Source organism: Silene latifolia, chromosome 4, assembly GCF_048544455.1.
Source record: "Silene latifolia isolate original U9 population chromosome 4, ASM4854445v1, whole genome shotgun sequence".
NCBI classification, from domain to species: domain Eukaryota; kingdom Viridiplantae; phylum Streptophyta; class Magnoliopsida; order Caryophyllales; family Caryophyllaceae; genus Silene; species Silene latifolia.
In genome coordinates, this window is record NC_133529.1 from 110,980,042 (window position 1) to 111,003,140 (window position 23,099).

Here is a 23,099-nt window from a genome sequence, read left to right on the forward strand (position 1 = left end):
TAACGGTCATTTCACATACCAAAAATCCATTTCTCACTAATCCTAAAAAATGAAGTAATTAACCTCCCCTTACTCCTAATCAACATATAATAAGATAATCCAATAAGATGCAACATTATCTCCACATGTCGAACAATGATAGGCTGTCATAGATATCTCTCTCTAAAAAAACTTCGATAGACAAACACTAACACTTGACTACTACAACATCAAGTAGTCGTCAACAACAACACACGTCCACAAACTCCCACTTTTGTCCCTTTTCTTCTAACTCTACAAAAACATCACCATTTTTTTTGCTAACTTTATTACTCCTATAATACAAGAGAGCATATTATTCTATTCTATTCTATTTAAGCTATGCAAGTAGTATATTAATGGAGTCACTACCACTAATATCAAGGGCCCCACACCCACCAACGACGTCGTTTAAAGCAGCAAACACAGGGTGTTTGAGCTTTGACATTTTCCAACAAAAGTCAACGAGGAGTAGGAGTAGAGGAAGAATCAGGTATGGTGGAGGTGCAGGTGTTAGTGTGAGGGCGACAGTAGAGAGAAGTAGTGATGGAGAAAGAAAAATTGGCGATGGTGGAAGGTTTAGTGGATCAACTATGGAGGTTACCAGTTTTAATCAAAGCTTTGCTGTTGCTGATGCTACTGCTACTTCTTCTGATTTCCCTGTTTGGGAAAAGATTGGTGCTGTTGTTCGCCTTAGTTATGGAATTGGTACTCTTTTTTTCTTACGTCTTCCCTTTCATTTGATTGTTTACCTTTTTCAAAATTAAAGTGTTTTTTCTTTTAACTAAATTAAATTTGCCAATTATGTCATAGTTTTAACTCTTACTCCCTCTGTCTCATAAATCATTTGTTTACCTTTGATTAAAACACTCATCACAATGAATAAGAAAAAGTAAACAAATAAATGAGACGGAGGGAGTAGTTAGTTACGTTATGAGATGGGTTTGGTTGGTTGAAAATAAGGGAACATGAAATTATTGTATTTGGTACTTCCTCCATTCAACTCCACTCTACCACTTTACTTTTTCACGTTTGCCAACGCGTGTTTTACGCGGTAAATATCGTTAGCTACATATTTGCAAAAATTATAAAAAATAGATATTTTTAGTGTACTCGTAAAGACGAATCAAACAAGATCCCACATGAATGTATTTTCACTTATGTATTGAGAGAAAAGCGAAATTGAATGTGTATTTGTGAATAGTGTAGAAAATAGAAATAGGTAGAGTGGAGTTGAATGGAGGAAGTATAAGGCAAGATTTAGGTATTCGATTTATTCTTGGTTGCTTTTGGAATTATGATATTTGTAGTGCCTTAGGAAGTTGGGTTTAGATATTTAAATCGATGATAATTTTAGGGTAACAAATACAAACTAGTAAGAAATAGTGTTCCTTCCTTTTGTGTTAGATGTTTTTCTTGATGAGGAAAATGTTTTGTGAATAGTATTTGGAGCTATATGAACCTAACATGTTAAATATGCCTTGTTATCGAGTTGTTAATTTATCGTTTTGATTTTGGAGGTGTTAGCTATATGCTGATGATTGGTTGGTTGTTTAACTAAACCTAGGTATATATGGTGCTATGGCCGTTGCTGGAAACTTCATATGTTCCCTTACTGGGAATGATATCTATGGAGGATTCCAACTATCCTTTGATGCAGTCATACAAGGACTTGGATACGCAACACCCCCTATCATGGCTCTCCTTTTTATATTAGATGTATGTATTTCTCTCATAAAATTACTCTGAAGCTTCTTCTTATATGACATAGTTGATTCAAAACTTTGACAGGCATTTGTGTCAGATACTCGTAATTCAGTTTGAGTAACAATGGTCTCTCAGACCCTTGTCTCAGTTTGTGGTCTCTTTTTTGTATACATATCTGAGACAACCTCTGATAACTGACTGCAGGATGAAGTTGTGAAGCTATCACCACATGCTCGCGCAATAAGAGATGTGGAGGATGAGGAGCTCCGGAGCTTCTTCTATGGGATGTCACCATGGCAGGTGCACATTTTTTCTCACCTTAAAGAGTCCAAGATTGCTCAAATGGTATATGTTTTTGCCAAAACTGGGACAGTTGGACCAACATTTCCCCATTTTGCAGTTTATACTCATTGTCGCTGCAAGTTCAGTTGGAGAGGAGCTCTTCTACCGAGCTGCTGTCCAGGTTTGTTAACATTTTGATGCTCTGGGTCTTACGAAACTGAGTAGCAGCCAATTTTTAAGACTAAACTTAAACTTGTTAGCCACCATAGAATGAAGGTTAAGAGTCAAATCTATAGCATTGTTAGATATAAACATCTGAAGGGCGGATTGTTCAATCGTGACTCCTTGTAGGGTGCTCTGGCTGATATATTCCTCAGAGGAAATTCCTTGGTAACAGATGCTCAAGGAATGGCAGCTCTGGTAAATGATCTCTTCACTTGACCTTTTCTCGTGATATCCAAAATTTTCAACATTGATTGACATTGATACTTGCTGTGCAGACGGGTGTGTTACCCCCATTTGTGCCATTTGCTCAGGCATTTGCAGCTGTATTTACTGCTGCCCTTACTGGTTCTCTGTATTATATAGCCGCCTCACCAAAAGGTAACTTCTATCTACTGGATTAAAGAGCTAAGTCGTGGAGTGAAGGGTGTCCTAAATTGGTTTCTTTTGATTTCAGATCCTACATACGTGGTTGCACCTGTTTTACAATCTCGTTCTGGTCGTCAGGACTTAAAAAAGCTTTTTGCAGGTATGTTTTTTTTTTCTTTGAACGTGACAGTCTCAAGTCTCAACAGTCTACTCTCTTTCTCGTGTTACTCTCTTACATTGGGCTTGAAAAATTATCAAATCTGACTATGGGGCATACGGAAATAAGTTCGTTGTAGTCTTCTATGTGCTTTCATGATCAGGGTTACTCCGTGTCATCCAGGACCCCCGTACCCTACCTTGGTGTAGGCGAGCTTTGAGTAGACAGATAAACGGATTATTTGTGGGTCAGGTCCTTCGAACTTTGAAGTCAGTTCAGATATATAATATGCTTTTGTGCTGTAGTCATTTGGTTTTCGGTATAATTCGTGAGTGTATTATACTATTATTGGGTCAGTTTCGAGCAACTGTCGCTGTATGTAAAATATCGTGTCATCATTTTTTCAAGCTTTCTCCTGATAGAAATGTATTTTGTCGATGAGAGTATGTGCCAACCTAGCGTTGTGATTCCTATTTAAACTATCAATCTGGGGTGTTTGCGACTTGACTCTTGTGTCAATGTTACACAGCCTGGTATGAGCGGAGGCAAATGAAGAGAATATACTCGCCCCTTCTCGAAGGCATTTTGGCTCTATACCTTGGATTTGAGTGGAACCAGGTATGGTTTTGACTCTCTAGTGTTTGAGATGACAACATACCCACCCCTTCATCTACCTGGTTAGCATTTTACAGTTAACTCAAATATATGTTGGTTCTCAACAGACAAATAATCTCCTGGCGCCAATTATCACCCATGGTATATACTCGACTGTCGTTTTAGGACATGGGTTGTGGAAGATTCATGATCATAGACGAAAGTTAAGGCAAAGAATCCAGCAACTTAAGTCGGAAAAGAAGAATCGGACTGATAATATGTGATGAGCTTGGAAGTTGCATTCAAGTGTACAGTATACAGGGAGTTTAGTTATTAATATCATATCATATACACAGTAGTAAACATATATACTTTGAAATAGTGTATACCTTAAACTTTGTATATATGTGGGGCAGAAAATAAGATACTCCAGTATTTTGTACTTGAATTTCGTGACGGAATAGGTTTTGTAGTAGATATAACTTCAGTTTGTTTGATAACACTACTCTTTTTACTCTTTTTGCTCCTCTGGTATGTTCCTGGAGCTAATGTAACCAATAGACTTCGACAGGAGAGTACTTATTTTTGTGTTTCTATGATGAGGAAATTTTCCAGATGTTTTAACGAGAGCTCGGGCATCTCGGAAATATTTCGGACAAGACGGTCAGTTTTTTGGAACTAGTCTGAGAACCTGATTGAACGACAATGGATGTATATGTTGGGGAACTTAGCAAGTGTTTGTGCTGCGGCATTCATGGTCTGAATTTGAAATCCAGCGTGTCGTTAGAATATAAAATGCCTCCACGTCTCCCATGAGGCAAAAGAATCAGAATGAAAATATACAAGAGTTCTTCAAAAAGTGCATTCACTCGGTCATCCGAAATGCAGTAGCTCCGCTATTCATGAAATTTCAAGAGCAAAAGGCGTAAAAGACTGATAAAAGTCGGGCAAGTAATCAAAACAGTAGTTTCAATATATTTTTTGCATTAGAACATCACGTTATTGAGAATGACATTACAAAGTAGATTATGGTGAACCTTCAGTCACATTAATTAAAGCTAAAAATGTATCATGGACAATGGAGCGGTGTAGTTTTAATCTGAGAGACTGTTCTCTAATGCTAGTATCTGTAATGCATATATAGAAAGTTTAACGCTATAAATATGATGCTCCGATTACTGGGTTTAATCTTCTAATTGAGCGATGACACTAGCAAACACTCGGTAGCCTTCACACATGTCAGAGAGAAAGCAGTATTCGTTCCTAGCATGGTAAGTGGCTGTTAAACCTGAAACCAAACGAAGATTACATAAGACCACATCATGTTTGGTGAATTTGCTCAACAACACATGAAAAAGGAACCACCACTTACCATAGCCACATGTTTGAACGTCGAACCCTTGATCCTAAAACACAAGTAAACGAGTAAATAATGATCATATGTTGGATCAGTTTTTTCTTAAAAAGAACATGCAAAACTCAATCTCCACGACTCCACCACACTAAACATGCCTAAATACTGAAGCATAGACTACCGGCAAACCAAAATGAAATACGTAAACTATTGGCCAAGACAGAGTAGTATTGGTTAGAGCAACCAAGAAGACAAGAGAACGGTGGTACAATATAGTTCTCACCTGTAGATCACGAATTAGTGGCAAGCTTCCGGTAATAGAGTAGGGTTTGACATGACCAACAACTTCTTCAGTAGCCTTGCATAAAACGTGAAAGCCACGAGAATTGAGATCACAAGCAACACCAGAGTTGGGCTCGTCAAAAGATATTGTTAATCTGGAAAACAAGAGCAGATGTGAACATAAAAACGAGAAAAAAGGACTATTCCAAGAAACTAGGATGAAGAGGTAGCAACCTCCCACGTAATTTTTCATCGGGTAGTACGTATTTGGAAACTGGTCCTCTTGTTTCCAGCTTCTCAATGTTAGAATTTATGTCATCCACATATTCTTGAAGTTTTTTCATACAATCAGCCACACTGCAAGAGAATGAACAAAACATTCGGCATAAGAGAAGCAAAAAAAAAAAAAAAAAAAATGGAAGTCATCAACGTAGTAAAAGTGGGATCTTGCTTACTCGTAGAAGGGAGTCAGCCTGCAAGAATAATGAGATCATCAGAAATTTTTCAAGAGAAAATAAGGTAAAAGTCCACAAGATGATACCGGAATATGGATAGGTAAAATACCTGACATCACCGCATATTGTACACTCACCAGGGATCTGGTTATTACCACCTCCAGGATCTGAAATAGATGGAATCAACGCAGAGTAGAAAATCGTAAGGCATCACAAATCCACAAAAGCTTATATGAGACGGACTTAAAAGTGAGACGAATCAATTCAATGAAAAGTAATCAAGTATTTACAAGTCTGATAGCTCAAAAAGCAAATACTTACAACTCCATTGAGTTGGTTTCATAGTTGATGGGGTTGCAAATCCATACACTGCTTCCTTCGGGTGCGCAGGGTAATCTCTATAAAACCGCAGCTGGATCTCTTTAAGTGCATCCATGGTCAGCTCCATAGCATTTATTGCCTGATTAGCATGTAATCATGTTATTGTATATGACGGAGTATTTATGCTATAAACAGACATCAGATGCTGCACCACAATACTATCTTTTCCCGTGCCCTATTAAAATTGTTTTGAGGTTAAGAATTTGTGATATGGCTAACGATGACTTCAAACAATATAATTCAAGTTCAAACTGACATATGACGCAAACCTACTCCCGAAATATACTCAAGTAGAGAAATTAGCATCGACGAAAAAACATGATTGCATTTGGGTGTCATTGTTACAAGCATAATTTTCACAACACAAGAAACATTTTCCATTGTTTCCAGTGGAGCCAAAGACACAAAAATCTTTATCAATAGACTATGATGGAAAAAGGTAAAAGTAACCCCCTAAAGTAGTTGCACTTATTTAATTGTTAATTAATTAGTAGAAATCAGATGCCAGTTTTCATTATGGGTCACTCAAATAGTCTCTGTGTTGAAAACACTGAGATAATGTTGCGTGCATCTAAGCCCTCTTACCCCGCTACTTGCGGGAGACCTTGGGGTACTGTTGTTGTTACTTTATTAACCACCACGACCAGTCAATGTAACTAGGTAACAAAGGCGGTGTTACTCAAGAAACATATTAAACACCAAAACCAATCAAAGTTACTAGGTAACAACGATCTAAGTTCAGACTTGCAAAACTTAACCTACACTATTTAATACAGCATATAATATAGAAAAGGACCTCATGTTAAACGATTAGGTCATGTCAATCTTAAAAGCTACTCCCTCCGTTCCTGTCATTTGTTTACCTTTGGTTTTGGCACAAAGACCAAGGAAAGGGGAGGGGACCGTTTATGGTGGTGGTTGGTGGATGACAAGTGGACTATAATGAATGTGTATGATCAAATTACCCATAAAAAACCTACCTAATATAGAAAGGTAAACAAATGACTTGAGACGCCCTAAAATGGAATAGGTAAACAAATGACCGGGACGGAGGGAGTACTAGAAAGTGTCAATGTACTTTGGCAATAAAACTAAGGAACACATAAAACCACTCGAAAAGTGGCTAATCATGTGAGAGGGGGAACCAGTGGACAGTCAAAAAAAGAGTGGTATTAGAGGCTCTCTAACTAGAAGCAAAAATGAGTCATTGTGATGAGAACTAAGAAAGTCGAAGGCTCGGTATGGATATCTTTCATTAAAAACTCTGAAACAATACCTTATTTGCAAGACCACTGTGAAAAAGCTTTCCAGTACCTAGCAATTTCCAAGGTATCACACCGCCCGTACCAATGCAAGGTTGTTTATCTGCTGTGTCAATCCAAAACCTAAAGATAAACAGGACCAGAGAAATCAAAAGCTTGATCATTTTGTTCTGCACAAAAGCCAGTCATGACTCATAGTCATATCACTCATATGACACCAATAATAATGACGATAATTCATAGAAGAAAATAGATTCAAAGATGCATACAAAGGGCCTCCCTTCAAGCAATCTAACAGTCCATCCTTAGCAAGTGCATCAACACCAACACCTGTTATTGCTGAATTTTCCTCATTGGCTATGAAAACCGCAACCACAGTTGACTTCAATTTTGGTTTTGTCTCCGCCAGCTTCTTCATTAGTTCAGTCACTAAGGCAACATGTCCCAAACAGTCTGTAGTACCTCTTCCTCTAAGTTTATCACCCTCGATGCTCAATGAGAAAGGATCAAACTCCTACAAATATACCCAAAATTATTTACGTACTTATCTCATGCACAGACCTTTCAGGCACATGATAAACAGGAAACAGAAAGCTTGAGCATCAAAAAGAAATTCAAAGAATGTTCCGGCTTAGAAAAAAGGGAAAAAAAATTTGTGGCAGAAGATCAAAATGGATCCAACAACTCGGCATCATCAGTTTTAACCTAGAGTTGCAAAGGCTCGTGCCCATGGCGAAGTAAGGCGGATTGGACATACGAAACCTTGTCCCTATGTTGCTCGGACTCGGTTAGAAGTATCCGACACGGGTACGTGTCCAAGTGTCGGATTCGTCTATTTTATAAAAAAAAATCGTGTTTTTGGTCTAAAATGAAGTATCTGAGTGTCCTACCCATGTCCGAGTGTCCAGTGTCCGACACGGGTACGCGAGGTCATATTAAAGAGTTCGAGCAACATAGCCTTGTCCTTGTGTTAATAAGTACAAAGAGTGTATTTCTGGACAAAAATTCACATCAAAGTCTCATTTATATGCTTTTTTACATGTTATTAAAGTAATGCTAGCTGTAGTGACAGTATTGTGAGCTTAAGACGGTTTTACTAACTCCTTTCATGATACCTATTGTTGGGATTAATTCCCTCCATTATGGAGTGATATGTTTCAAGAGAAACATATGAGAATAAAGTTTCAACTTAAACTAACTTATTTTCATTGATCACATGAAATTAATAAGAGAGTTTCATGTACTTATTAGGTGTGAAGTTATATCTTGTGAGTAGCTATAAAAGAAGCGAAATGCTATGTAGTTTGTATCCTCATATTGAGTGATCAATAAAATTCCTAGTGCGGACTATAGTGAGGATGTAGCCAAGTTGGTGAACCTCGTAAATATTGTGTCCTTGTTATTTTCTTGATTCTTGTATTTATTATTGTGTGAGTGACTCATACCAAAAATCCCTACAAACTGGTATCAGAGCCCGGTTGGGCGGGTGAGGGAAGAGCGATCCACTAAAATTTCACAATAATGAAATGAGGCAAAATTTTGTTCGATAAATTCGTTGGGAAAAATTTTGTTTATGGAAAATGCAAATAATGGATTATTTGTATTCAAAGAATCTATATGTTCCTTTGGAAGGCACGAAGCCGGATTCCATGGAAAAGGAATGTTGAGGAAAATTGGATAGATAAGCGCTAGGTGTGGAGGATGAAGGTGATCTTTTGGCAGTGAGTGTCGAAGATCCGATTGAGTCTTGGGTATTTTAGACTCTGGTGTATCATTTCATGCTTCTCCAGATAAAAATTCCTTTCATAAATTTATTAATGGAAGGTGTGGTACTGCTTACTTGGCAAATGGTAAAGCGGTGCCGATTATGGGAAAAGGTGATGTTGAGATACGTACCCCAACTGGGGGTAGGTGGGAGCTAACGGATGTCATGTTCATCCCGAACTTGAAAAAAAAAATTGACATTTGTTGGAAAGCTCAATGAAGCAGACTACAAGGTTGTCTTTGAGGAAAGTTCCTGAAAAATAGTCAAGGAAGCTATTGTTGTAGCTTGGGGGACTAGGAGTGGAACTTTGTACACCACTGTAGGGTGTAGTGACATGAGTAGTATAACTGCTGGAGGGATGAAGAATAAAATTGTTTCAAGGGATTTGTTGTGGGATCCGAAAACTATGCATAGTGGGCCTTACACTAAGTACCGTGGAAGTAAAGTCGGTGACTTGAAGGCGTAAGGTGGTCCGAGAACGCACACGATGAAACCGGCATTTGAAATGTGTGCAGGAATTCAAGAAGTTCTAGTCAGGCAAGTAAGGGTGTTTCGTTTAGGTGGGAGTGCACGCCCGGACAAACGATGAGTGAAACCCGACAAGTATGGTTGCCGGTGGGAACAAACTTGAATGTTAAAGGGTCGAGGTTGGATAGTACCTTGGCTGGACTCCTGCGTGAGGCATGAGTTGAACATGGTTGCATTAGGTGGAAAAGGAAAGTTGGTGTTACCTCCATAATTGTCGGGAGGTGGGAGATTGTTGGGATTAATTCCCTCCATTATGGAGTGATATGTTTCAAGAGAAACATATGAGAATAAAGTTTCAACTTAAACTAACTTATTTTCATTGATCACATGAAATTAATAAGAGAGTTTCATGTACTTATTAGGTGTGAAGTTATATCTTGTGAGTAGCTATAAAAGAAGCGAAATGCTATGTAGTTTGTATCCTCATATTGAGTGATCAATAAAATTCCTAGTGCGGACTATAGTGAGGATGTAGCCAAGTTGGTGAACCTCGTAAATATTGTGTCCTTGTTATTTTCTTGATTCTTGTATTTATTATTGTGTGAGTGACTCATACCAAAAATCCCTACACCTATAGTGAAATTGTGTCGCAATAACATATGAAAATAGAAATACATATCAAAGTCTCATTTATATAGCAGGATCTAATGGTCTATATCCCCAGGCATTTGCACAATGCACACAATCGAATCTAGGGACATCCACACATATATGGTAACATAGGGGAGTGAACAGCCGGTAAAACTCTCATAAACCCCACTTTAAATCATAAACTGTGCATGGTAATCGAGTATTCAAGCGGGGCTTAACAAGTCTCACTTCTTAACAGATCCTTTTAGCTAACTAAATCCGGTATATATGACGATTCTAGTGCCAAAAATTACAAGCTAGCATGAAATAGTATCCTCCAATATTATCCAATGGAACCAATAAATTTAAGTATGGAACTGAAATAGTAACCTCCATTGACATCTATAATTCAGAAACACAAATTTCAATCCACAAACAAAGATTCAAACTTTATACAATCAACAGAAAATTACAGAGTCCAGATACCCACACAACATCATTATTAGCAATCCAACATCATATTTCACAAACCAACATCTATCATCACCCTACTTAACCAAATGACAAACAAATACCCATAATTTTTCAAAACAAAATAGCAATCTTAACATCATTTCATCAGAAAGATTCAATCTTTATAAGAGTTAACTATCCAGTCATCAAAAGTAAACATATTTAGCATCAACTAAAACCACCAAAACCCAATTCAATCAAAACTAAACATAGCCAGAAACAAAAACTCAATCTAAATATCCTTCCAACAATCATAATCAACACAAAATCAAAACTTGCTAAAAAATACTCCCTCCGTCCTGATCATTTGTTTCTTTATCCCATTTTTGGGTGTCTCAGTCTATTGTTTACCTTTCTGTTTTGAGGATGCCTTTGATTGGCAATTCTTTACTTGGCCTTTGTGCCAAAACCAAAGGTAAACAAATGATCAGGACGGCGGGCTTAATAATCTTAGCATCATTTCTTAAGATTCAATCTTTATAAAATTAAACCCACAATCATCACCACAATATAGCACACATGACACATAGCATCTACCAAAACCCAATTGAACATACCCAGAAACAAAAACTCAATCTACAAACCCTATCAACAATCATAATCAATAAAAGAAGCAATATTTCTATAGAAAACAAAACATACCCAATCAGAAGGATCAGCAGTGACAACATCCATATGACAACCAACAAAGGAGACAACTTTCCCAGGTTCAGTACCGGGGTATGTAACAATAAGGTTTCCTCTTTTAGGATAATAAGTGGCATGATTAATAACGAGGGGCCCACCTCCAGAAGAAGTGGAAAGAGGTGAAAGAACCTCAAGTAAATGATTAACAACTCTGTCTTCTTCAGGGATTAAATCAGGTGGGTTGTTTTGTAAGTACTTAGATTCTCCAATTAGTTTAGTAAGGAGTGTTATGAATGAATCTTTGTTTAGTTCACCTAGTATTTGTTTTAGGTCTGATGATGCCATTCTTGTTGATTGTAGAGAACTACACAGAAGTTAAGGTTTGGGATGTTTACTTCTATGACTGCTTACGGAAGCTATGTCATTCTGATATTTAAGGTCAGTCCATGACTTCGCCGGGGTGAGTGTACAATAAAGCCCACACAATTTTTTTTTTCTTTTTTGTTTCCTTGTTGGCCGGGGTTGACGTGGTAAATGGGTCGGGTTTGACTCGGGTCAAGTTATTATGAGTTCCCAAGAATTCGGATTGAGACTGGCAGGTTAGATTATTCTAGATTCGGGTTATTTTCAGCAAACCCCATCCTAAGAGTTGTTCAAGGGCCGATGACCTAGAGTCCAAGCTTGAAAGGTACCCAATTTAGATCACAAATAAGATTTTATACATCCAATTGTATAATAGCATTATACAACCAACATACATCTATCTGAACAACTTTTCCAAAAAATTTCTGAGCTTTTCCAAAATTTTTCTATGGTTAATTATAAACTCATAAACTTTACAATAAATCTCGTATTCTTTTAAAACAAAACTTGTAAAGTTTGTTATAAAGTTCGGATTCTATTATTACAACTGGTTGTATAGTCCATGAACGGTAATTTTCTAAGTTTTTTGTTCTTTTTTTTCTATTATACTAGTATTGGTGCCCGGCTTCGCCCGGGCTACTCTACTTACCATTAATTTTTTTTTTCATTAAATAAAATATTTAAAATTGCATAACTCATAAATTTATCAATAATATATTTTTTTATGACATATCCTAAAATTACGATGAAATAAATTTTGAGACAAATTCACTACTCCCGTTATTAATATTTTACTCTTATCAATGAAACAATAGTAATGACATTTCACTACTTTCCCGTAATCATTGTTACTTTCACTACTCCCGCCGTAGTTATTGTTACTGTCACTACTGTCGCATTAATATTGATAATTTCACTACTCCCGCCGTAATTATTGTTACTTTCACTATTGTTGTATTAATATTGATTATTTCACTACTCCCGTTGTTTCTACCATTGTCACTAATCTCGCTGATAATATTGTTACTTTTACTATTCAAATGAGTGATTACTATCATATAACTATATCCAATGTTACTACAATTTTTTTCTTTACTGACGAAATTACTTTTACTACTTAGGCATGCAATTTTAAGAGGATTATATATTTATATAAATATATTACATATATGCGTTAAATCAAATCGAAAGAATTATGCAATATTATATATTATGGAATCTAACTTGAATTATTTATAACCTACTTATATTATATTTTTGTATGTTAAATAACTAACATCTCTGTACATCTAATAAACTATAAAGCTTAATAAAATTGCATAGATTTCAAATTTAATATATAATTTTATGATGATAATAATTAATACTATAAGTGTGTATGTTTATACTAATTAATTATTTTATTTTAAGGAAATTGATCATCTTCTAGTCTTCTATAAATATTTAGGAAAATTACCGAGCACCTTCTCTCTTTTAGTCTCCTTGAAATTGACCATCTTAATTAATTATTTTATTTTAAGGAAATTGACCATCTTAATTAATTATTTTATTTTAAGGAAATTGACCATGTTTTAGTCTCTTCCAAATGTTTAGAAAAATTACCAAACTTCTATCTAATTTAATTTTAACCCAAACTATATAATATTTGCATTGAGATCCCTTAATCGGGTCCATCACACGGTGCTAGTGATTTAACACTATATAGTATAATTAATTTGTATAACTTTCTTTAATTACATTGAAGTCCCTTGGTTTCTGGATTTAATATATAGTATTGATGGAGTATATTGTATATCTTTTCTTTGAAAAGAGCACAAACTATTTTACCTCGGGCCTAAAAAAATCAATGTCGAGGTTGATTTCGGTTGTGCCGTAATCAAACTATTCAAGGACAATGGTCAAAATGTGACCGTAAACATTGGGGAATCAACTAAGGCCGAGTCAATTCGAGTGCGACTTAATTTCAAACCCTTTATTTAAGTCTGAGTACACGTTAGGTTATTCAGGTCAGATTATTATTAATGGCTTTAGGTAGTAAAAAGAATTGAAGAACATATATCGACCCATTCATTAACATATTATTTTAACACAAACTACATACAATAACAAGTCATTTTTTAACATTAAGAGAAAAAAATGTTCAAAAGTCCACTACAATTACGTAATCTCTGTTACAAAGATCTTTGGTATTTAATATATTAATAATGTCAATTTTTGCTTTAGAGTTTTGGATATATTAAAGTGGATTAGTTCATTCTAATGTTTGATTGATTTGAAAATAGGATTGAATACTTGAATTTTAATTTAACTTCAATCACCTAGAATCTCATTAACTCTTTCTCCAATTTCTTCTTCTCTTTCTCATAATCTTATCACCAAATCAAACAATATATATATATATATATATATATATATATATATATATATATATATATATATATATATATATATATATATATATATATATATGTTGAGATGCGATTCTAATTTCATACAATCATATAGCTCTATGAAATAATGCTATATATTTTTATTTTCATTTTACTCTATAAGAACAAATATGGAGGGTTAAATTTCTTCATACTAAAAGAATTTAGGGAGAAAAATAAATAAAAAAAAACAAACCATTTTAGCATTATTTCCTAGGCTAAGCTTAAGGTGATACTTCTCCTTGATGTGTTATAAAAGTTGACATTAGGGAAGTTTTTCATTCCTTGCAACTGGGATTTATTTTAAATATGTTGTCTGTTTACAAATTTCCTACTGTTTTCAAGGTGGATTTTGGGTTGTAACTTGTATTAGTAATACTTGGTATTCTATAAAAAAATTCTATTGTTTTCTTTTGTGGGATTAGGCAAGGGGAGCCGATTTCTCCCATTTTGTCCTTGGTTTGGAGATTCTCTCGCTTTATGTGGGGTCTTTTGTAGGTTGCCTAATGTCTCTCAACAATCATCATTATCCAAAGTGTGCCATAATCAACTTAGCTCACTTTAAAAGATAATTTGATAGTTTTTACTTGAGGTAATGTTCCTTCTGTTTGTGCTGTAAATGGTATTTTGGAAAACTTTGCTATGTGTTTTGCTCTTCATGCCAATACTGATAAGACAAATGTGTATCTTGGAAGAGTTAGAAGAATTCTGAAAAGATGGCATATTGTATGCTACTGATTATGTTGAGAGCTCTTTCCTATTCAGGTATCCAGGTTTACCCCTTCACATTGGTAAATTCACTACTTATATGTTTAATTTCCTTAGCTTATTGATAAAATTCACAGCATAGTGCATCATTGGTCTTCTCAATTACATGCATGAGCTTTCCTACGCGGGTAAGGCTCAACATATTAGTTATATTATCTTTGGAGCGAGTAGAGAATTTTTGGTGTAATAGTATCTTGTTACTGAAGAGGGTCGCTACGATGACTAATAAGTTTTGTAAGGACTTTCTATAGGGTATAACAAGGGACATACCCGTATGGTGATTAAGAGTTGAAAGTGTATTTGTAATCCTGAAATTGAAGGGGTTTTAATATTAAGGAGCTCCTTTCTTGGAATAAAACACTACTACTGCGTAAAAGGTGTCAAGTTCTCCATTTCTACTACTTGCAATCTCATTAGGCAAGGTCACCCAAAGCTTCTATGGACTAATTCCTCTTGGTTCCTTGAAGGTCTCCCCAAGCATGAATTTGTTGGAGTATTAGCTGCTGCAAAAAAAAAAACAAAAAAAAAACAAAATCTACCGACTGCCGATAATATTAGCAAGAGAGGTATGATAATTATGAATGGGTGTTCTATGTGCAAATGTGCTCTTGAACGCCACAAACATGTATTTAATTTTTTAGATGCTCCTTTTCAAGGGAAGTCTAGAGGAGACTACTGTGCTCGATTGGTGTAAATAGATCTAGCTTGGATTACACCACTGACCTTAAGTGAAGGTCTTGTAAAACCAAGAGCAAGCAGTGGAAATCTGGCTAGTTTTACAGCTGTTTATCTAATTTGGATAGAGAGGAATTCTCAACTATTTAATGATGTGCATTTGCCTGGGTGATTTTGGGTGGGATTAAGTTTACTATTAGTGTTAAGCTTTTCATGGGCTGATGTCAAAGGAGGTCATGTTCAAGAGGTTATGGATATTATTAATGCCTAATAAGTCTATATCTTAGTGGTTTATCTTTTTGTATGTTTTTTGGTTCAATGGAGCGCACTTATATCGCGAGTGATTCGAACCCTCAACTTCATGGTTAGAGTAAGAGAGCTCTTACCACCTGAGCTAACTCTTTGTAATACCTTGCAATCTATAAGACCGTACTCAACCTAGTAGACAGTCCACTCGATCGAGTGGGGGACCTAGTGGAACCTGGGTTGTGGCTGGAAGTTTCTGAAATAGAGCCACTCGACCAAGTGGCTGTTCACTCGACCGAGTGGAGCTTCACTCAATCGAGTGAACCGGGCAATCGATTGAGTGCCATGTCGCTGTCCAACTTTTTGCGCGAGAATGGTAGGTGGTGTATCACTTTCAAACCTTATCCTTTTTAGATTTTTCCACTTAAAATCACTCCCAGCCTAATCTCTACGACTCTCTAAACATTCACAAAGAACCACAAACCTTATCCTCTAAATCTAGTCTCCATATTTCAAGAAGTTATTGCCAACCTTTTTCTCAAGATCATCCACCACATTTGTAAGTTGATTTCCATTTTTATTTCCTTAACCTTGTCTTGGTAAACCTTAATCTTCCTAGTAGATTATCTCATAATTAATTAGGGTTATGAGTAATTAAGATGAGTAATTAAGAGGATTAATTAGTATGTTTATTATAGTGGATTATGGTAATGAATGTAATAATTAATTTGTGTAGGAAGCTTCATTGAGGAGCATTTCTAGGCCATAGCTTGAGGATTTGTGAAAATAAGCTTGAGGTAGGGTTTTCCCTACTTAGCTTTAATAATATGAATGTTTAATTATGCATTTATTGTCATTAATTACACTTATCTCATGTTAGTTATATTATAACATGATTATTGGTAATTAGGGTTTGTGACATGATATTGTCTTGTGTTAATTATGTATGTGGTGAAGGGAGTAAGCATGGTTAAATGTTATATAAATGGTTAGAATGCATTATAATATCTTTTGGGAGCAATTACATGAGAAAAGGGTAAATTAAGGAGAGATTGAGCATTTGTGACATATTATGACTTGTGTGGTTAAATGATTATTCCTGTTGGTAATTAATTATATTGTTGTTGTGATAATTGGTGTTGGAGGAATGTGGAGTATACTTGGTTGTTGTTGTGGTGACGGAAGGCGGTTGGGAGACCGTCTTTCGCTTGAGTCACCTCTTGGAGCTTCCCGCTCCAAGGGGAATGTGCACATTTAGTACTTGAGTTTTGGAGGGACTCGTGTGGTTGAGACACGATGTCTGGCAGGGGACTCGAGTCGCTCTTGGGCCTGGTACCACGGACGTGTTCTGAGTATCTAGTGGTGGTATGTGGTGTCATGGGCGTGTCCCTGGCACCGGTGATGTGGAGGTGAGAATTTGGAGGGTGATCTTATGCATTTCATACTTATGTTGGAATCATGGTTGGTTATCTTAACATTCATTACATGATCATTTAGTCCTTCTTAGTAGCATTCAATGAGCACTTGTATTATTAAGCTAACACTTGGGTTTTCAAATTGTCTGTGGTGAACCATATGGTGATTTCCACCCATATGAGGAGCAATGTCTGATAGGTAGCATGCATATACGCAATTGGAGGCCTTGGGGGGAGCGGTCTCGCTTTTAGATTGTTGACACGTTATCTTATCTAATTTTTGACTCTATGACTCATTTTATTCTTATGGTTGTACTAATTGGGGGAGCTTGGTGTCTCCCTTAAACTTGTAGCCTTTGTTATCTTTTAACTTAGCCACTTATCTATGTCATATTGTCGTTAAATAACTATTGCTTTAAAGTACTCTACTTCATTGTTCGCACTATAAACTTAGGAAACCAAGTCTTGTGACACTCTCATGCGTTGGGGTTGCCTTGAGGAAGGATCCCGACTTATGGGGGTATTACAAAGTGGTATCAGAACGATGGTTTTGGAGCCGAAACTAATGAACCAATGAACTTAGGTGTGTCAATTTAAAATGAACCCGGTCTGAGTCTTAGAGAACTCGTGACAAGCTTGGGAGACCTCCCAAGGTTATAATCTTACTCGAGTCGGTCACAATGCGTGGGGTAATGGGACGTTCTTGATGCATATGGTTGTTGCATATCTTTGTTTGATATTTGTGAAGTGGTTTCATGTTTAGTAGCACTTGATGTGGTGACATGGACGATTGTAATCAAGCTAAAGAGGAACATGTTGGATATTTATGTGTGAGCATGTTGAAGTGTTAAAGTTGGTAATTCTCAATAGGAATATAAATCGCATGCTAATGATCGTCATATGTGTATCGTATGTCGCATCCATGCTTCTATTTTTCCCGTGCTTGCGTTTAGAAACTTGCAAAATAGGGTTAAATATGGACTTATGTGAGTCGAATGAGTACATGGTCCTTTAGGAGGTTTACTCGGTCAAGTGGAAAGAGGGACTCAGCCGAATTGAAGGCACTCGACCAAGTGCCCATGCCACTCGACCAAGTGGACAGTTTTCCAGATTCTGGAAAATTCCTTATGTTGAAACACTCGATCGAGTGAAGGACCCACTCGACCGAGTGGTAGGTCGAGTGGGCAATTTAAGGAATTCTGGAAACCTCCTGTAAGTTGAGGCACTCGAACCACTCGACCGAGTGAAGCATCACTCGACCGAGTGAAGTCCTACACTCGATCGAGTGGATCTGTATAGTGGTCAATACCGTTTGTCTCTATTTGTGGGGCATGTATTTGAAAGATCATAGATCCATATTAGACTCTCTAATAAAAATTAAATTATCTCATAATTTATCATTTTGGTGATCTATGTAACATGCATGCAAATATAAAAGCATATAAATGAAAGTTTAAGGAAAAACAATTTCCTTACATTAATTTTATGGTAATATGGGCACAAACTAGATCACCTTTCTAGTTTGTTCTTGAGCTAAAAAGATATGGATGATCCTCCTTGAAAAACCTTCAAAAAGAAAGTCTTCTTCAAGTTGCACCCAAGAACTACACCCACAAATTATTTTACAAATACTAACTAGATACTTGTAAAATAAACCCTTGATAATATGTAAATAATACTAACAATCTTAGTTATTATTTTTAGTTTACTAACAACTTAGTAAAAAGATGAATATTATTTTTAGAGAGAAGATAGATGAATTTTGTTCACATGCAAAATGAAGTGAGCAAGCAAGCAACAATTATGAACAAAATTGGTCTATATGGAGGGAAGGGGGCCGGGTAGGTGAGAGGTTGAGTGAGGGAGTGATTTTCTTATTTTTTGTCAATCTTACATCACATGCAAAATTATTATAAGATAACTTATGGAAATTTATAAAGTAAGGTGAAATGATTATGTTCCTAATCATCCACAACACTCTATTTTACACGGTCCACTTGCCCATTTACGGGTCCATATTGGTTCTTATATTTGTCGCACAAATACGTGTAAATTTTATTTTAAACATCGTTTCATGTTTAAATACTTCCATAATTAATTCGTTCAAATCACTCCGTAAATATACGTGTACCGCTACACATATTATTTACGTACTAATATTAATCACATTAATCAATTAGTACAACTTTAGTGAATTAACAATTAATTAACTAAAACCCGTCTCCCAAAATTTATTATTCAATTATCGCATAATTAAATAATAACTGCCGTGCCTCGAGTTCGCAACTCGAAATCTCTCTAAAAATAATTGACTAACCTTTTAGTCTATAAATCAAGGGACTAAATAAATTGTATCTCATACAATTAATTAGTTGTCAATTGGGGTTCGTTCCTTTAGGTGTGACCGAAAGGGGTCAGTTGATCACCGCCGTCTCACGACAATAACGTCAAACTCTAGTCAGCCAACCGTTATCGATTTACGTTAATCAACCGACGAGGATCAAATAATTAAATATCTGATGATATTCCTTTAATGAGATTTATTATGTAAACGCACTATTGTGGAGGACACTAACTCCAACAGTATTGACGTTTGTTATGCTTATTGAAGAGACATTATGCCGAGAACTCGCGCAAGGACTCCTTCACCACACCTCCGGAGATCCGAGGAGGAGGTGGACCAGATCATTACCCAAAACGAAGCCTTCACCAAAGCCTTTCGGAATGTCACTAGGGAAAGGGATGCGGCAATGGATGCATCGGCCGTGAGCACCGCCATCTCATGTCACCAACCCACCAAATACCTCAGAGTGGGTGAGCCTAACCTCTTCACGGATTGGGTGAGGGAAATGAAAAATGTTTTCGAGGTGGTAAGATGCCCCGACGAGCTCAAGGTGGAGCAAGCCGTCATCTATCTTGGAGGACTAGCGGGGGGGGGGGTGGTGGTATAAAGAAAGAGACGCTATGAGGGACTACTACGATGAAAGGGGTGAGGCCGCTATTCCATAGCGGGCTGACTTCAAGATGGAGATAAGGAATGAGTTCATTCCGAGCACGTTAGATGTAAGCTCCGGGCGGAGCTTATTTGATCGGTCCGTGATGATCGAGGCAATGGCGGTGCAAGACTACTATATCCGCTTCAACGAGCTTGCCACCTATGTGAAAGACCTTCATCTTAGCCAATCTCATTTGGCTCTCAAGTTTGAAGGGGGGTTGACCGTGAAAATCTTGGAGAAATTTCCATCGGGTGAGTTGTCTAGCGTAAAGGAGGTGTATTCTAGAGCGGGAATGCGGAGAGACTTCTTAACATGACTAAGGATGCCAAGGAAAGGTTCGGGGAAAAGAGGAAGACCGAGAGTGAAGACGGGGGAAATCAATAAAAGAAATTTACCTACAATCAAGCTAAGTATTATTCGGGAGGATCTCAAGTGAGTGGCTTTGGGAAGTCGGGCGACTATAGAGGAAGGGCCGCTAGTGAAGGTGGTGGTTTGAGATGCTATAATTGTGATAGCCTTGGCCACAAGAGGAATGAGTGTACTAGCACTTTAAAGGGCCCCAACCGGAGGTTTGGGCAAGGAAGTTCTTACCACACCCCTGTCCAAAGTGGAGCACACAACCGAAACTCGGGAGCATGGAGAATCCAAAGGAATGCCAACTCAACCTACAATGGTGGAAATAACCGTGGAAACTTCAATCGGGGAGTACCATCAAGGGCGACGAGCTACATTGGAGGCAACGCTTCGGAGGCTAGACCAACCAATTCGGCAAGTACGGTGCTAGGAGAGCCCAAGGCTAGTGGCAAGCTCTTTGCCATGGACAATAAAAGTGCCGAGGAGGATGCTCATGTGGTCTCCGGTACATTTCTTATTAATTCTCATCCTTGTTTCGTTTTATTCGAATCGGGAGCCACACATTCTTTCATGTCTAAGAGTCGTGTGTCAACCCTAGGTTTGGGGGAGGGTGAATTAGCAAATGATGACGTGTCCTTACCTTCGGGAGAATCTATTGTATGTTCAAAGGTGCATAAAGAGGTGTCGGTTTTAGTACATGAAACAAATTTTCCGGTAAACCTTTTTGAATTTATTTTGGAGGGGTTTGAAGTAATCTTAGGAATGGACTGACTAAGTAAACACAAAGCCAATATAGATTGTCATCAAAATAAAATAGCTTTGAAAGGACCCAAAGGTGTTAGGGTGTCGTACAAGGGTTATTTGGTCAAGCCCAAGGTGAAACTCATTTTGGTGATGACCTTAAAGACGTGTTTGAAGAAGGGTTGTCCTATGCTTTTGTGTCATGTATGGGACACTAGTATGGAAAGACCGCGATCTCAAGAAATACCGTTAGTGGGGGAATTTGAGGATGTATTTCCGGAGGAATTGCCCAGATTACCTCCACCAAGGGAAGTAGAGTTCGGGGTGGACTTGAAACCGGGAGCAGGACCAATCTCTAAGGCCCTGTACCGGATGGGTCCAAAGGAGTTAGAGGAATTGAAGAAGAAACTTTGGAAATTGGCGGATAAGGGATACATTAGACCTAGTGTTTCACTATGGGGAGCACCGGTTTTATTTGTGAAGAAGAAGGACGGGACTATGAGGTTATGTATCGATTATCGGGAGTTGAATAGCGTCACCGTCAAGAACAGGTATCCATTACCAAGAATTGACGATCTATTTGACCAACTTAGTGGAGCTGGTGTATTTTCAAAGATTTACTTAAGGTCGGATTATCATTAATTGAAGATTAAGGATGAGGACATTCCAAAAACCGCATTTAGATCAAGATACGGGCATTAAGAGTTCGCAGTGATGCCGTTTGGGTTGATGAATGCCTCAGTCGCGTATGGATCTCATGAATAGGGTGTTTAGTCCATACTTGGATAAGTTTGTAGTGGTGTTCATAAACGATATCTTGGTCTACTCTAAGACCAAAGAGGAGCATGAAGAGAACTTAAGAATCGTGTTACAAACCTTACGGGAGCATCAACTTTATGCAAAGCTTAGTAAGTGTGAGTTTTGGTTGGATAAGGTGGCTTTCCTAGGCCATGTGATATCAAAGAAAGAAGTGTCGTGGACCCTATAAAGATTGAGGCAGTGTCAAAGCGGGTAGCATCCAAGAATGTGGCGGAAATCCGGAGTTTTCTAGGTCTAGCCGGGTATTATCGACGATTCGTGAAAGACTTCTCTACCTTTGACATCTTTGATGAGAAAAGAAAACCGTTTCAAGTGGGACGAGAGTTGTGAGACGGCCTTCTTGACCTTAAAGGAGCGCCTAACTACGACCCCGATGTTAGCCTTGCCGGAAGGGAGCGAAAATTTTAAAGTGTACACCAACGCTTCAAAAAATGGTTTGGGATGTATACTTATGCAAAATGGTAGAGCCATTGCTTATGCATCATGACAATTGAAGTCCTATGAGGAGAATTACCCGACACATGATCTAGAGTTGGGAGCCGTTGTCTTTGCCTTGAATATTTGGAGGCACTACTTTAATGGAGCGATCTTTAAGGTGTTTTCCGATCACAAGAGTTTGAAATACATCTACACCCAAAAGGAGTTGAACAAGAGACAAAGAAGATGGATTGAGCTCATTGGGGATTATGACATGGAAATAGTATACTATGAAGGGAATGCTAGCGTGGTGGCCGATGCCTTGAGTAGGAAGTCGGTGCACTCCTTGTGTACCGCCTTGTCCATGCTAAGATTAAAGGAAGAAGTGAAGAAGATGGACATTCATATGATACGAAAAGGGGAGGCAATCATAGACTTAACTTTAGAACCCGAGTTGTACGATGAACTTTGGGAGAAGCAAACAAGTGATGTGAAGATCCAAGAGTGGAAATGAGTGCTAGAGAGGGGTGAACCCTTAAGGTGTGAGTTTCATGGGGACGGAAGTCTTAAATTCAAAGGGACGTGTGCATACCAAATGTTGAAGAGCTTAAGAAAAAGATCATGAATAAAGCTCATATGGTAATAAGTTGTACAAGGACCTTAAAAAGACCTTTTGGTGGTCAAACATGAAGAGGGAAGTGGCGAAATTTGTGGCAAAATGCTTGACTTCCCAAAGGGTGAAATGAGAACATAAGAGACCACAAGGTAAAGTTCAACCACTAGAGGTGCC

At 37.4% G+C, this 23,099-nt stretch overlaps 3 protein-coding genes across 4 annotated transcripts; 2 read left to right on the forward strand and 1 right to left on the reverse strand.

The window, feature by feature from the left end:
• Window positions 1-117: 117 nt before the first annotated feature.
• LOC141653831 (uncharacterized) lies at window positions 118-3,849 on the forward strand. The gene is made up of 9 exons (XM_074461694.1): window positions 118-726; window positions 1,586-1,737; window positions 1,930-2,025; window positions 2,126-2,188; window positions 2,359-2,427; window positions 2,508-2,610; window positions 2,687-2,758; window positions 3,285-3,373; window positions 3,478-3,849. Exons 1-9 carry the CDS (start codon window positions 378-380, stop codon window positions 3,631-3,633), a joined length of 1,149 nt encoding a protein of 382 aa, XP_074317795.1. The 5' UTR covers window positions 118-377; the 3' UTR covers window positions 3,634-3,849.
• Window positions 3,850-4,257: 408 nt separating this feature from the next.
• Window positions 4,258-11,512, reverse strand: LOC141653832 (acetylornithine deacetylase-like). 2 transcript variants are annotated; one of them, XM_074461697.1, is made up of 11 exons: window positions 11,102-11,512; window positions 7,353-7,597; window positions 7,098-7,206; window positions 5,762-5,900; window positions 5,550-5,607; window positions 5,441-5,458; window positions 5,220-5,342; window positions 4,987-5,140; window positions 4,722-4,755; window positions 4,520-4,637; window positions 4,258-4,448 (listed from the first exon to the last, which is right to left on the reverse strand). In XM_074461697.1, exons 1-10 carry the CDS (start codon window positions 11,429-11,431, stop codon window positions 4,534-4,536), a joined length of 1,314 nt encoding a protein of 437 aa, XP_074317798.1. In that variant the 5' UTR covers window positions 11,432-11,512; the 3' UTR covers window positions 4,258-4,448; window positions 4,520-4,533. The 2 variants fall into 2 exon arrangements, with proteins under 2 accessions (XP_074317798.1, XP_074317797.1); XM_074461696.1 differs by having other exon boundaries at window positions 4,258-4,637.
• Window positions 11,513-21,292: 9,780 nt separating this feature from the next.
• Window positions 21,293-22,823, forward strand: LOC141651930 (uncharacterized). Its single transcript, XM_074459620.1, has 2 exons — window positions 21,293-21,676; window positions 22,389-22,823. The coding sequence occupies exons 1-2, from the start codon at window positions 21,293-21,295 to the stop codon at window positions 22,821-22,823; spliced, it is 819 nt and encodes a 272-aa protein (XP_074315721.1).
• The last annotated feature ends 276 nt before the right edge of the window (window positions 22,824-23,099 follow it).